This window comes from Cetorhinus maximus, chromosome 19 (assembly GCF_964194155.1).
Source record: "Cetorhinus maximus chromosome 19, sCetMax3.hap1.1, whole genome shotgun sequence".
Taxonomy (NCBI): Eukaryota; Metazoa; Chordata; class Chondrichthyes; order Lamniformes; family Cetorhinidae; genus Cetorhinus; species Cetorhinus maximus.
In genome coordinates this window covers 36785208-36801870 of record NC_135897.1, presented here as the reverse complement: position 1 = coordinate 36801870, position 16663 = coordinate 36785208, and the positions used below count along the sequence as shown (strand labels likewise).

The 16663-nt window shown below is 41.2% G+C and overlaps 1 protein-coding gene across 3 annotated transcripts in view; it reads left to right on the top strand.

Moving 5' to 3' along the window:
- The window catches only part of fam124b (family with sequence similarity 124B), a 47609-nt gene extending 31903 nt beyond the window's left edge, over nt 1-15706 (top strand). For all 3 annotated transcript variants that reach the window (XM_078563727.1, XM_078563729.1, XM_078563728.1), the window contains 2 exons: nt 12132-12874; nt 13951-15706. In XM_078563727.1, coding sequence (XP_078419853.1) covers nt 12132-12874; nt 13951-14676 — 1469 coding nt within the window. In that variant the 3' untranslated portion in view covers nt 14677-15706. The remainder of the gene's footprint in view (nt 1-12131; nt 12875-13950) is intronic.
- Nucleotides 15707-16663: the final 957 nt, after the last annotated feature.

Genomic DNA, 16663 nt, shown 5'->3' with positions numbered 1-16663 from the left:
TCTATACATATCTTTGAGATTTTACAATCTGTTTTTATGTTTCTTGCTGGAGTACTCTCATTCTCATTTCTCTTTTTGAATTCTTTTGTCATCCTTTGCTGAATTCTAAAATCCTTCCACTCCTTCTTGACAACATTATAAACCTCCTGTTCCTTTAATCTAATACTACCTTTAACTTCTCTTGTTAGCCACGATTGGACCATCTTCCCCAATGTTTTCTATTTCTCACGGGAGCGTGTATTTGTTGTGAATTATAAATTAATTCTTGAAAAGTTTTCCATTACTCATCATATCTATTTTCCCAAACTACCTTAGCCAGCTCACCCCCCACCCCCGTGTAGCTTGCTTTATTCAGGTTTGAGAGCTCAGTTTCAAACTTAACTAAGTTATTCCCAAACTCGGTATAAAATTTTATTACTCTTCCCTAGAGGCTCCTTTTATTACAAGGTCATTGATTAACCCTTTTCATGGAGGTGTAATAGTTCAAAAATAGCCTGTTGCCTAGCTGATTTCTCGATGTACTGATCTGTAAAACTATCATGAATACATTCCATAAACTCGCCCTCCACACTCTAACTACAAATCTATTTTTTTTTTCCCTTTTACATAAAAATTAAAATCCCTGATGATTATTGTATTACCTTTGTTACATGCACCTCTTATTCCCTGATTTAAACTCTGCCCAACACTATAACTACTGTTAGGGGGCCTATAAATTACTCCCACCATTGATTTCTGCCACTTAATGTTTCTTAGCTCTGCCCAAACTGTACAGTAAATGTCTGTTTTATATTGCCTCCCTTTAACATATTCTCGTTTGGCGTCACGAGTTTCATTTTAAAGTCATTTTGCACCAGTCTGACACAGAGCCGTGTGACCCAATCGGTCCCATTTGCCGCTCCCTGATCCGCCTTTTCACTGGTCCTTCCTCTTGCTGAACCTCCTGCTCCCCAATTGTCCTACTTGCTACTTCCCTCTCCTGAACTCTTGTTGTGAGTGAGAGCCCTGGAGATGGGCAGTGAGAGGTACTGCTCTCCTGGCTCTCACCACTCACCTCCAGAGCCCCTGCTCACGGCGATGATTCAGGAGAGGGAAATGGCGAGCAGGCGAATTGGGGAGCAGAAGGTTCAGCAAGAGGAAGAATCAGCGAGAGAGTGGGTTGGAGAGTGGGAGAGGCCATGAGCTGGAGGGCCAGCAGTGAGAGGAAGGGTTAGGGAGCCAGAGAGGCCATGAGCTGGAGGGTCAGCAATGAGAGGAAAGGTTAGGGAGCGGGAGAGGCCATTGGTGCATGGAACATGCACACCCTCATGGACAGCACCACAGTTGGCATTCCTGAAGAAGAGCTGCATTGTCAGTAGAGAGCTGGCTACACACAACATACAGTGAGACTCGCCTACATGAGGAGGGTCAGCTCAAGGAAATTGATGCAGGTTGCACATTTCTTTGGAGTGGCCGTGGAAAAGAAGAATGGTGTTATGACGCGGCAGTTGATGTGTGCCAGGTGGACCAAATGCAAACTTGGCCATGCTATCACAGTGGTTTAGCAATTTGTATTTATTACAAGAAGATGTGTGCACTGAGTTCAGAAGTAATGAGTCCACTAACACTTCTGGTGATTTTAAGAACTAAATTAAAACATTTATTAACATAAGAAAAGGTGTCAAGCACATACATAAGATTACAGTTAATACTGTAACAGATCTCAAACTTCCAAATTAACCTGACTGCCAACTACACACCGTCTTTAATGCAATGGCCCAGAAATAGATTTTACATTTACATAGGCAAGCCAGCAAGTTTACCACAGCAGCCACTTGACAGTGGAATTTCAAAGGCTTTCCTCCACCTTTGGTTACTGGATTCAGCAGACTTCTGCAAAAGTGGTTGGAGGCTTCCCCAAGGCTGTTTTACATGATCCTTTTAAATCTTAACGTGGCCCCTCAACATAGCCTTCCATTCTCTTTATATATGTGTCTCTCTCTTTAATCTGTAAATTCCTTTGTTCTCTATGTCTTTGGAAATTTACTTTTCCCATAATATAAAAATATTTCATGTTGCCAATATGGTCAATACCTTTGGGAAAAATAAACACACTGTTTGGCCTTGCTTATCTTGTTAGTTGTAAACATTCTATTATCTCTTTGAAACCTAAGCAACCCCTTCACGTGTCTAAAAATGCAAACTTCCTTCACACTCTATATGCTAAGCCCTCATCCATGTTTACCCATTAGCACTTCAAATGCCTTTTACCCCTAACTTCTTTTGATAATTTCAAGCTTGCAGTTTATCTGATTCTAATTTAATTAAATCACACAGACCGAACCACCTACACTCACACCCATAAACCTACTTTAAAATAAACCACAATAATAAAATTTTTAAATATGTTTGTTTCATGACAATGGTGTGAAGCTGGCCTAGGCTTTGCTGTCATGACCATCTGGTCAGTAAGTTGATTTGCCTTCTCAAAGGTGTTAATGATAGTCTGATGGTGCTTAAACTCCCCCTACACAGCAACAGGTAAGCAATTCCATGTGTATGTCCCTACATAACCAACCGTGACAACGTCAAGGATAAATTCTGTGATGACCTCCACTCCTTATTGCTACTGTGCCAAAGTCAGACAAGCTAATCATTCTTGGTGACAAAAGTTGGTGCAGATCACCAGGAAGGGTCATCGGGAAAAATGGGGTTAGCAGTTAGAACAGCAATGGCCTCCTCTTGCTGAAGGTGAGCTCTTAATCATCAACAGTTTTCCACCTCCCTAATTGCAACAAGACATCTTGAATGTACCTCCATTCTATGCATTGGCATCTAATTGACTGTGTCATCACCAGGCAATGGGACAGCCAGGATGTGCATGTAATGAAAGCCATGTATGGCCTGATTGCAGGACTGACTACTAACCTATCATTCAAAAGCTAAGCATCCCCCTAGACATGCCAATGTCCAGAAATGTCCCAGTGTCTTAAGGCTCATGCAGCCATGAAGGAATCTCTCTCTCAAACTAGAGAGTTGCCTGTGTACAGCTAAAATGGAACTCACTGCATTGAGGATGACAGGGCGACCTTCAAGGATATAGTGTAATCCATTGCTCTAGAGGCTTTTGTTTGGTCCTACCTCTCATAAACATCAAGATTGTTTTCATCAGACCAATGAGATAATCCAGAAACTACTGGAGGAGAAACATCGCCTCTGCAGTGTTTACCTCAGTGACAAGTCATCACGATCCAAGCATGATGCCTACCAAAACATCTGCAGGACTGTCGAATGCAAGCTTGGAAAAATGCAAAACGCTTGGCTGAATCAGAAAGCAGACGACTTTCAGTCATATACAAACCCCAAAGACAGGAAGTGATTCTGTGATGCTCTGAAATCTGTCTACCAGCTCCAGTCTACTTGTCCATCACCAATCTTGAGGACTGATGGGCCAACACCACTTGGAGTAAAAGCTCTAGTTCTAGAAAGATGGGCAAAACGCTTTAACCACATCCTCAATTTGCATTGGAGGTAAATGCCTGATCAAGAAGCTCATTAAACTATTTCAGTCTGTGTGGGAGCAAGGAACCATCCCGCAAGAATACAAAGATGCCTCTGTTGTACAAGTGGAAAGGAACTCTCCAATCTTGCAACAATCATAGAGAAACCTCACTCCACTCCATCCCCAACGAAATCTTTGCCAGATGCCTTCTGAACCGCTTTGGCAGTAGATCATGGTTGAGATGCTGCATTGAGACTCAGTGCAGTTTCAGAAATGATCAAGGAACCACTGATATGGTGTTCAGTTAGCCAGCTCCAGGAGAAATGCAAGAACGGAATGTGGACCTCTACACAACACTTGCTGACCTGACTGAGGCCTTTGACACAGTCAGCCGTGAGGGCCTTTGGAAGGTAATGGAGAAATTCGGCTGCCCTGAGAAATTATTCACAATGGTTCAGCAGTTCCGAGTTGGCATGCCATTCATCCACACCATATTGAGACAGTGGCGAATGAGGCCATGTAGTCAGAATGCCTAACACTCGCTTACCAAAGCAAATCTTCTGTGGAGAGCTTGAGTCTGTGGCACACTCTCATGGCGGTCAAAGAAAGCACCACATGGACACTCTGAAGGCTTCACTTAGGAGTTTTGAAATTGATTTGGAGTCCTGGGTGATCCCAGCCTGGGTCACTGCACCTGGCACGACCAAATATAAAATGGTGCAGCCGCCTTTGAATGCAAACGCATATCAGAAGCTGAGAGAAAACACGAGAGAAAATCCTGAGCCAGCAACTTGTCTAAAACTCCGCCATTTGTGATATCCTGTCCTATTTGCAGCAGAACCATTTGGGCACATATCGGCCTTAGCAGTCACCTATGTAACATTACCAAACACCCCAGAATGATGAACACGGTCATCTTTGCCTAGAAGAATGAACAAGAGCAAGATGTCATTGGTTACTGCATGGACCACAAAAACTGGATCCAACCACAAGGTGACATCCTAACCCTGGCACTTGGCAGGCAAACACAACCTTTGAAATTCCAAGTTACGGCTACAGAGAACCATACCTATTGTCATGGAACCCCTGGTTGCCAAGCTTGTGTTTTTTGAGGCAGATCCTAACTGAAAAGGAAACCAAAAAAGAAAATGGAAAATAAAGGAAACTGAGAAAAGAAACTGACCCTCCTGGTTTCGTAGGAAATGAAAACTGAGGTTTGGAAACTGAAACTCATGAACACACTGAAACTGGTTAAGGGTACATAAAGGGAGCCATCTAAGCATGGTGGTAGCCGTTGATAAGTTCAGTGGTTCGGTTCAGGCAAGATGAAGAAAACCAAATCCAGATCCAGAAGCTGAGAATAAGTTGCTGCAACTCTTTCTGTTAATTGACAATAACATTGGTGGATCTACACCCTCCAGACTGAGTTGAGGAGTTTCTGCAGAGGTGTACCATTTGTGGTGAAGACCGTGCCTGTGGAACTTGGGTTGGCTGTGTATTGCTGTTGACTGGGGACATCCTAGAAGGACATAGGAGCTGAAATTCCTCGTAAGGAAGACAGAGTTTTGAAGGACTTTGGGACTGAGTTTAATGACCTATATGCTGTGTGGACTGCTGAACCAATTTGTAAGATCTGTCTTAGTTGTATCTGCCATTGACTGTGTAATTTATAGTTTATAATCAACCACAAATTACCTGTTAATTCATGTTTAACTTTGGTTGATCCTGGGCGTTAGCATACAGGAGGTTAGCTAAGATAGTATTTAGTGTTTGCTTTATTTGATCCTTGTATAAAAATTTTATTTTAAACTGTGGAATCTTGTGGCTTCATTCTTTTAGTAAAGAACTGGGATTTCGGGTTTATTTTTTTTAAGAAGTTGCTAGTCTCTTCTGAGATCATAACATCATCCCACTGACTATTACTGCCCTCCATCACTACCACATTCTTTTTCACTCTCCACACTTGAATGACCTCCTGTACCACTGTGCCGTGGTCAGTTTTCTCTTCCATCCTGCAGATTGCACCCTCACCTACACAGGCAGCAAGAACCTCATGTCTGTTTGATAAATGTGCAGGCTGAGGATCCTCCAATATCGTACTTTAGGACCCCTTACCTGCCTGACACACAGTCACACCTTCCTGGCCCTGACCACTAACCAGACCTGTACCACTACTTAACCTAAGGTGCAGGACTGCTCCTGGATAATAGTGTCCATGTAACTCTCCTCCTCATTCCTGATGACCCACAATATCTGCATCTCATACTCCAGTCCAGCAACTCAGCTGAAGTTCTTTGAGATACAGACAATTACTGCAGATGTGGTTGACGAGGATCACGATGCTGCAATTGTGGCACACCACCTGCCTGCCATTCCTATGTTAACTTTGTTTTATTTATTTAATTATTTAAATTATACCGTTTAAACAAAGGTTATATTTTTTAACATTTTAACAACTTTCTTTATCTAGTTTAAGTTGTAGCCAGATTAAACTTATCCTGCCCTGTCACCTTCCATATACTGTGATGTCACTTTATGATTTTTCACCTAATCGCACAGACCACCCTTACCAAAGTTTATACTCTGGGAACCACGCTTTCTCACTGCTTTATACTCTCATGGACGTGCTCTCTTGCCACTTTGCACTCAGTTAATTCATTAAGATCCTTTCCTTGAGTAACCCTTTGAAAAATAGATTACGCAAATGTTTTTTGAGGCATGCAATAATTTTTATAATTTTTCCACAGCAGAGGCAGTTCCTCAATCAGAAAGAGAAAGTGGAATTTTACAGTCCCCCATCAGTGGGTTTGAAGGCTGGTGGAGGGGCTTCATAAAATGTGTGTGGCCTGCCTGCTGCCTACCCACCCGTCCTGACCTCTCTCCCATTTTACGGGGGGGGGGGTACGGTGGAGGCATCAGGCCCTTAGGTCTGTTGAGGCCCATAAGTAGCCAATTAATGGCCACTCGTGTGCCTCATTCTGCTCTTGCTACTATTTTACCCACAGCAGGAGGAGGCCCATGCCAGGTCGGTAGCCTGACAGCTTTACTGGGTAAGCTAGTATCGGGCAAGAGAGAGTGTCTTCCTTTTGGGGGTTCCCAGTGCGCATTGGAGACACCCTGTCACAAGGTCATACTCCCCCTTTAACCCTCTTCCCTTGGCCACTCAAGCCTGTTTCGCCCCACCCCCGTCATACACCTTGCTGAGGCCTGTCAGTTAGGCCCCACTGATACCCCAGACTGAAGATGAAATCTGGCACCCATTAGCTCCTCTTCTTTGGGGACAGCCTGTAGGCCCAGCAGTGGCCGCTGCTTGAACCTGGTGCTGCTGGAACAACAAAGCTGCCAGCCAATCAGATTGGCCATCAGCTCTCTTAAGGCAGGACTCCCTCTAAGTGAGGGGCGAAAGCCCTGTTTCCAGTTGCTTACCACACCATGAAGCAATAAATGGCTGCAGGTCAGCTAGTATCGACTGGGATGCATTCCCCACCAACTTTTTGGGTCTGAAAAATCCTACCTAAATAGTAGCTTAGCACATGTAGCTCATTAACAGTGCAGTGATTATGCCATATGACTAATTCTTATTAATTTTTATAAGAGCTGTTTCCAAATTACAAAATAGAGCTACAGTTTTGCATTATACTAGGGGGAAAACCATTAAAATTGTTTGTAGCATTTCATATAATTAAATACGCTTATTGCAGGGTAAATAATTTGTTTTATTAGCAACTCATTTACCAACGAAGAGTTCAGTTTGCGTTACCTTACAAACTGCAGAATCTAATATATTCTTCATGAAACTAAGTATCGAGTTTTGCAATAATCTGTAAAATTCTAGAAAAAATATATTATTTTGGACAAAACCCCTTTCTTTGTTTCTTGCAGCACCCCTGCACCGTTTTCCAGGTCATATGCATGTACACAGCTGTGTACAAATATCTTTTTCAAAATCTGATTTATTTAGACAGATTTTGCTTGATTATTTGCTCAACTGTTTTACACTCAAAGAACGCTGATCTGGAATCCATTGTGTGTGCATAATAATGATTATCCAAAAGATTGATTCAAATATTTAATTACTTTTGGCAGTTTAATTTTAAAATTAACCCTCAACATAAACAAATTCAAACTTTTAGCTCTGAAGTGTAATTGCCTCCAGATTAGCCCTGCACTAAATGATTGCTCCATTCCCTATTTAAATAGGAACAGTGCCCTGCTGGGCACAGTCAAGCAGTGGCCTCCTTCTGAAAGTCAATGAAATTATCCAATAAACTTTTTTTCTTCCCCCGCCCTCATGCCATGTTTCCATTATACTTCATAATTTTTTTTAAAACTACTGCAGAAATCTTAATGAAAAAACTTGCAGGATTGAAATTAGTGTATGAGTAATCATCATTATATTTAGAGTTTTGGACATGGTGACAGTCTACCTTCACTAAACCTGGTTTATGAAAAGATTCGAGGGGAGCAAGATTTCAAAATACTTCACTGGACTTTAACTCGACTCCATTTAGCTCCAGAATGACAATTCATGGAAATGTATATAGAATAATATTTGCATCAAGGATAACAAGCTAAGACAAAAACAAAAATAAAAATATCTGGAAAAACTCAGCAGGTCTGACAGCATCTACGGAGAGGAATACAGTTAACGTTTCGAGTCCGCATGACTCTTCAACAGAACTAAGGAAAAATAGAAGAGAGGTGAAATATAAGCTGGTTTAAGGGGGGGTGGGACAGGTAGAGCCACCCCCACTAGGGCTATCTGTACCTTACTCGTCCTACTTTCTACCCTTAATGTCACCTATTAGCACATTTCTTAGCTAATATCACCACCGTCAACACCTCTTTGTCCTTTTGTCTATGACATCTTTTGGCAATCTCCACCTATCACTGACCCTCTAACCAGCTCTACCTGTCCCACCCCCCCCTTAAAACAGCTTATATTTCACCTCTCTTCTATTTTCCCTTAGTTCTGTTGAAGAGTCAAACGGACTCGAAAACTTAACTGTGTTCCTCTCCGCAGATGCTGTCAGACCTGCTGAGCTTTTCCAGGTATTTTTATTTTTGATTTGGATTTCCAGCATCCGCAGATTTTTGCTTTTATTTTATAACAAGCTAAGAAGTGTTCTGAGGGAGTGATATTGATTTGGTGACACATCATAAAAATTGGAATGTTTTTACATTACCTTAGATGAATGATCTGATACATCTTTGAAACACATTGTTATTGTAGGTTCCACTTTCTTCAAGTATTTTTAAGCAAGTGATATATTTTCCACTAGGCAACCAAATCCTGGCTTAGCCATGATGACATTTAGTTCAATAAAACATCGTTTTAAGGACATTTCCTTGTTTTTGTCCGAGTTTCTTTAATGGGTATTTAAGGTGTACTGCTACACATAGGTTTTTTAAAAAAAGCTCTTCTGACTCATGCCTAAACTGCTGTCCAGAGTGTACAGGGAGCCACAATGTCTGAAGAAGCAAATGTTCGACTTTCATGCTCCTATCTGCAGCTTTGTTCAAACCATAGAAGAAAATCAGCTGTTTCAATTCTGACCAAATTTACAAAAACTACCTTGTGTCGACAACATCTTCCATACAGAGTGCTAAAATAAATGCTTGCAATACTTTTCTTAACATTTCAATTAAAATTATAATGTCATGGAGCCGTTATAACACAGCCCATTTAGTCCATGTCAGCTCTCTGTAGAGCAATCCAATTAGTTCCATTCTCCCGCTCTATCCCCTGTAAGTTTATTTCCCTCAAGTGCCCAGCCAATTTTGTTTTGAAATCATTGGGGGGAATTTTCTCCCCATCAGGCGGGCTGGGCGGGAGTGAGCGGGCGCGCAGCTGATCGCCACCCGCGATCGGCTGCGCGTCGCCATTTTATGTGGGCGAGCCAATTAAGGCCCGCCCAGCATGTCACGCACCCAGAAGCGCTGAGCACTCCCTGTGCCGGCTGGGGGAGGAGGGAGAGTCAGGGTCTGTGCTCTTTCACGCATGCGCGCGAAAGAGCGCAGAAATCTCCCCGAGGTGCAGAGATGCCTCAGGGACATTAAGTTGGTAATGAAAAATTGAAATAAAGGAAGAAAAATTATTCAGACATGTCCCCTCATATGACAGTGTCACATGAGCTGGGATCTGCCAATGAATTTTAATTAAAATTTTTATTACGTTTAAAAACCCTTCATGAAACCTCATCCTGCCTTTGGACGAGGTTACATGATAAATGCGAAGGCCGCCTGGGCTCTTCGCCTGCCCGCCAACTTTAAGGTTGGACGGGCAGCCCTGTTAATTATTTTAATTGCTATTTAAATGGCCTTAATAGGCCTTTGACAGTTCGGTAGACGCGCAGCCGACTCCTGTGCATGCCCGCTGAACTGAAGATCTGAATGATGCGCGTTGATGTCGGGATGCACGCCTGACGTCACCGCACGTAATTTTAAGCATCCGCCCTCGCACGCCGACCAGAAGATTCAGGCCATTGTCTCTGCTTCCACCACCCTCTAAGGCAGCAAATTCCAGATTATTCCAATACGTGTGTTTAAAAACAAAAGTTCTTCCTCACATCCCTCCAACATATCTTACCTAAAAACCTTAAGGCTGTGCCCCCTAGCCCTTGTACAATAAGCTAATGAAAACCACTTTTATTTCTCCACTTTTTCTAAGCCTGTCATAATCTTGTACACCTCTATCAAATTTCCCCTCAATCTCTTTGCTCAGAGAGCAACCAAGAACAACCATAGAAAAGCTCCTCCAACCTACCTTGTAGCTAAAATCCCTTACCCCTAGAGCCATTCTGGTAAATCTCTTCTGCACCCTCTCAAGGACCCTTACATCCTAAAGCGTGGTAACCAGAACTGGAAATAATACTCCAATTGTGGCCTAACCAGAGTTTATACAGGTTCAACATAACTTTTCTGCTTTGGTATTCAGTACCTCTATTAGACTTTGTCTCCAGGTGTGATGTCCGGTAGAGGCAAAGGCGGTAAAGGTCTCGGTAAAGGGGGTGCTAAACGGCACCAGAAAGTCCTCCAAGATAATATCCAGGGAATCACTAAACCCGCCATTCGCTGCCTCACTTGTCGTGGGGGCGTTAAACGCATCTCAGGCCTCATTTATGAGGGAACTCGCGGGGTTCTCGAGGTTTTCTTGGAAAATATTATTTATGAAGCCGAAGATCCCATTTGCTTTGCAAACTACTCTCTCAATATGTCCTGCCACCTTCAAAGATCTATGCACATGAACACCCCATCCCTCTGTCCTTGTCCACTTTATAAAAAACGATGCCATTTAGTCTATATTTTCTCTCCCTATTCGTTCTGCCAAAGTCCCTCACTTTGCACTTCTCTGTATTAAATTCCATCTGTCATTTGTCTGCCCATTCTGCCGGCTTATCTATGTACTGTTGCAGTCAATCGATGTCATCCTCATTGTCAGCCACACCTCCAATTTTAATAGGCAAATTTTACATTTTTAATTTGTATTCCAGTATCCAAGTGTATGATCTTCATAGAGACTGATAACTTTTAAAAAATAAATCCAAACTTCCTGAAAGGATGAAGCAAGATTTCATATTTTAAGCCAGTTTCTATAACAAAAGACTAAAAGCACTATTGACTAAACAATTGTGACTTTGTTGACTTTGACCACAGTTGACTTGTAGGAAACTTATACTTTAAACAGAACGAAACACCCCCTTATTAGTTTTAGCACAGCCAAAAAGCACGCTTTATTGTCTCTTAAGTAGATACTAAATTCTCCTAGAACCAAAATGATTTTTACATCCCAAGTATTTACTTCTGTTCTTTTTCTTTCTCAACCTGGTAGCTCCTAACCCCAGAACTGTTTCACAGTGACGGTATTCCTGGAGGTTCTTCCTCCAGCACAAACGAGGTGAATCTTCCAGCTGTGTTTAGTTCCTCACGTATTTGGTCTTTTCAATCCGGGTACGAGCTTCTACCTGTGTTCTGTCATGGTGAATCATTGAAACTTTCGGCCTCTAGCTGCTCCCTCTTGCTCCCTCTCTCTCCTGGACCCTGGCAGACTTCCCGTTATTTTACCCTATATTTAAAGACACAGACATAGACACGAAATATCATAATCTTATAAAGCTCACGTATAAATTACTTGTTACAATATCAAAAAATCAGTGCCCCTAGCACTGACTCTTGAGAAACTCCAATGTCGACTATCCTTTAGTCTGAAAAACAACTATTTACCACAACTCTGTTTTTCTGTCCTTAAGTCAATTTTTTTTATCCAAGCTGATACTGACCTACCTATTCCTTGGGCCTCAAACTTGTTAACCAGCCTTTTATATGATACTTCGTCAAAGGCTTTCTTAAAATCCATATCGACAACATCCATTGTTTTCCCTTTATCAACCTTCTCTATTACATCATCAAAAATTCAGTTAGATTGTCAAGTACAATCTGCCTTTTACAAATCCATTCTGGCCCTCCTTAACTCAATGTATGTGACTTATTGAAATACTGACATCTGTAGATAATCCTCTGTACGGGATATTATCTTAGAGGGTATGGCATCTTAAATATTTGACATCCTTAACAACTGGAATTACCAAATTCTTGTGGCATTAACTATTTGTTTTATTCTGGTATTAACACCATTTGCTCTATTTTAAAGGTGAATTTCTGTTGGAAGAGGGTCAAGACCCTTTCCAGATGACAGTGCATCTGCTTGCAAACCCTGGTGAATCTCGAGGATTACAGAAAACCTTAGACTGCCTATTGCATTGGCTAAGCCCAGATATCCAGTTGTTCCATGTTTCTGAGCGGGCAACACCAATCAAACGCTGTGAGACACAGCACAGAAAAGAATCTGGCTACCCATCTCTCTCTGTTATTCTGTTCCTGCATGAAGACTTTGGGGAAGAACGAATTTTACAAGTTCATGACTTTTTCCAGGGCCCACCATGGCATTATCATCACAGTGAAAGTGTAGGTGGAAAAATCATTCCTTATATGATTTGTTGTCAGGACTTCTATTCTTTGGATGCCAACATGCCTATATGGGCTGTAAGACAAGTGCATTATGGGAACGAGATCTTGCGAGTTACCGTGTGCTGCAGCAATGAAAACTTTGAAGATGCTGTTAAACTTTATGAGTTAATCTTGCAGAAGAAAGCTGCTGTGCAGAAAACTGACTTCTGTTGTTTCACCGTGTTCTCGAACCAGAGCTTCTGTATCCAGCTTTCTTTAAAACAGTTGCCACTTGGAGTTCCTGTTGATCTGAAAGAATCAGCTGTGCTTCAGTTCAGAGTGCATGCAATTGGAGAGCTGGTGCCACTTCTTCCAAATCCATGCATCCCCATCAGCAATACAAGATGGCAAACCGAAGACTATGATAGAAACAAGATCCTTTTCCAAGTAGGTAATTCACATTGACTGCCAGAAACTCTCAGCACTTATTCAAATAAATTGCCTTTGATTGCATCCCCTTAAATGTATCCATGCCATTTGCCTTAACTAATTGTTGTGGTAGTGCATTCCACATTCCTTTTTGGGTAAAGGAATTTCTCCTGAATTCCTTATTGGATTTATTAGTGATAGCCTTATATTTATGAACTCCAGTTTGGATTCCCCATAGGTGGAAATATTTTCTCCATGTCTCCAAACCCTTTCATTATCTTAAAGACCTCTATCAGACCACCCCAAGCCCCTGTTTTCTAGAGAAAAGAACCCCAGCCTGTTCAGCTAGTTCCGGTATCAGTATCATCTTTGTAAATTTCTTTTTCTCCTTTACCAAGGCCTCTATATTCTTTTAATAATATAGAGACCAGAACGGTGCACAATACTCCCCAATGTGGCCTAACCAAGATTAACAAGTTAACAATTTACCTTTACATGAGCTTCTTGTAGGTTCTGTCCATTAGCTTCATCAATGTCAGCACTCTACAATTGATTTCCTATTAGCCCGCTACAGTTGCTTCACTGATGCCCTGAAATTACCCTGGTAATATCTGTTTATCAATCTGTGATGTTAATTTAAATATGCATTTAGTACTTTGGTACTGATCATGTCTGTTCACAATGCCCAGCATAAACTGCAACTGGGAGAATATTGCTGTTACACTCAATGCACTATAAACATAATGTGAGCTTGTTGCTTGAACTTTTCATTACAAAGCAAACTCCTTTCATCAGATATTTGGTTAAACACAAGTCAGAGTGGTTTGACTCTTGCCTTTTTGTAAAATAACAGTTTCTTTTAATACTCTGTACCTTCAAGTTTAGCACCCACTCAGATAACTTCCCTTATGGTAATTCAAATATATTTAAAGTTGGTATTTAATGTTTTTATTATGTAATTGCATATTGTGTTAAACTGAGGCACATTGAAAATGAAATGAGCTTATTTTGTTTGGAGTACTTGCTGCTATCTAATGTGATTGTGCTCTTTAAAGATTTTCATACTGATCTACTGATTTTAAACCTCTCAACAGGTCAGAGGGAGCATTCAGTACTTGGACAGAAGTTGCTCTGCGTCTCAAGTGCATGGTAGGAGTGGTTTGAACAATTACTCATGTAGTTCACTGCCATGCAATCAAAATTCACGTTCAGATAAGTGGCTCTACAACCAAATGCCTCAGGACAAGATCAAACTGATCTCCACTTTGACAGAAGATGAACAAGAGAAGAAGTGTGTGAAAGGAAAACCAAAGCACAGTTTGCATGGAATGCTGGACAGAATTGAAATTAGCACCTCGGAGAGCCTGTGCAGCACGTCCAAAAGCAGCTCCTGTTATTCATCACAGCGCAGCAGTCCAGCAACATTATCGCGCTGTGATACTGCGTACTATTACAACAACACATCTACAAAGCTCCGAAATCCTGAACATGAAACCGACACTGGACTGCAAAATGCAGAAACTGACGTTGACACCGGATTCATAGTTGCAAAGTCATACTTATCCTCTGACGATAGCCTCTGTTCGTTAGACACACTTTCAATAGGTTTAAAGAGCAGTCTTCCTAATTTAAGTTCAGCAAGCCTTGCATTAAAACCAACAGTAAGTGCTGGACTAAAAGGTGTAAATTCTTCTGAGAATACCAGTATTTTGAGCAGAAAACGGCAGACCTCCAATGCTGAGGAGAAGCATGCACATTGTTGCCGACACTCCCCACAGTTATATGAAAGTGGTGTGGAGGAAGAAGAATTTTTTATCTAGACTGACATATGACAACTAGTTGTGAAATGTTGTTTTCGCCTACAAACCAATATTAAGTACACTTACTTGCTGGAGGCAACATTATGGAATGACAAAATACAAGCGTTTTGTCATTTTTCTGGAAAAAAAAGTCTGTGACTCCCATGTTTTATTAATTATGTTAACATTTTACTTGCACTGATTGTAACATTGTCCTGTAGAAAAAGAAGCTAGATTCCACCTGAGCTGTGTATGTGCAGAATTCCTCAAATTATTATCTTTAAATTGTAAATCATTCTTACTTAATGAATAACTTAAATATGATGTTAATCTAGAATTGCAGAAACTGCACAATTATTTTCTTGTAGCTCTAATCTGCTAAAATAACAAAATTCATCTTCTGGCCAGCTTGAGTAATCTCCATGATGATATAGTCATCATGACATAGTCATTACATCCTTCAGGGTTTAAAGAGACAATCTACATGAAGACATTTTTTTTTAATGAACTGTTTCAACAATGATCAACTTGCAATCTTGTTCGGAATTTTTTCTTTGTATTTGTCAAATCTGTATTTTTGTTTAACGGTGGAAGATTGGATTGCTTGGGGGATTCACTGATGTTGACCATTGCATGAATATCAGTTGGCCCATCTAGTTGAGGTGCCTTCAATTAATTAATTCAGTTCACACTCTATAGTTGGACTCTCTAACTTGTCCAAGTCATTATCTGGATTATGTCAGCAGCAATCACTGCTTTAACAAAAAAAGTGGATAGGATGTCAGAAAGTCTGTTTTAATTATTTTGAACAGCTTGATTTTTTAAGGGGATCCTTGAGGTGAGATCCTATTTAAATTTACTAATCATATAATAATTTCACAATAAGTTGAAAAACAGATTCGTTTAGGAAAAATGTATGATCACTATTATAGCTCTTGAATTATACACTATTCCATTTTGTATGACTGCTAGCCCAGAACTGCAAGTGATGTGCTATTAATGTATCATGTATATACAACTTATTCTGTGAATGAAGATAACAATCGAGTCAGACCTACTTTCTTGTATGTTATCAGCTTTTTAAAATAATGGGTAGAATTTTATCTGTGGTGCACCATTCTCGACGACGGAACAGGAAGTGGACACCACTTCTGTCCTCCTGCATTTTGCTGGTTCCCATGTGATTACAATTAAAATTTAAAGTGCTGGCAGCATGCATGAGAAACACATGTGATCACGTGGCGGGGAAATCTTTTCAATGGTGAAACCCGCCATCAGCTGACAATACTGCAGGTATGGGTAGGCTATGAAAGAGCCCATCATGGCCACAACTTTCCTGCCCAACTCCATTGCCATTAACATAAGACTTATTGAGAGCACAAAGGTGTCTCTTTCAGATTTAAATTTCATTTGCAAATATTTTACATTGTATAATTTTATTCACGTGTGCATCATTGTTATTTGCTGAGACTAGCTTAGTCAGAGAGCTAAATGCACTGTCACACCTCATGGTTGGCAGGCGTTGATAGTTACAGGGTAGTTAGGGACATTTCTTTATTGTGGAAGAAATGATGATCTGTCTTTGTGTTCGCTCTATTGAACGTTCATTTTAGCGTGTAGTGTTGTGCTCGGCACTCTGTGGGACATGGCTGAATATGTACACTCAACTGGCCCTCCCTTTTATGCCTTGTAAAGAAGATTGTCCGAGATCGATCTCAGCGGGAACAATTGAAATGTTGTAGGTGAACTCCAAGCTCTGTAAGGACTCTGCCAGCCAATATCTTGAGATGGATCCACATGCGGACAGTACTGACAACACCCTTCAGGCCCCTTATTTTCTTATCTCAACTGATTTGTCCCGCCACCCTCATGACATCCAGGATGCCAGGCCTTTCCATGTTCCACTCCTCCATGCTCCTGACCCCACCATCTGTCCTCCCTTGGATCCCCCTTTCACCCGTTCATGCCTGCGACCCCAATCCACACCCCCACAGCCCCCTAACCACTT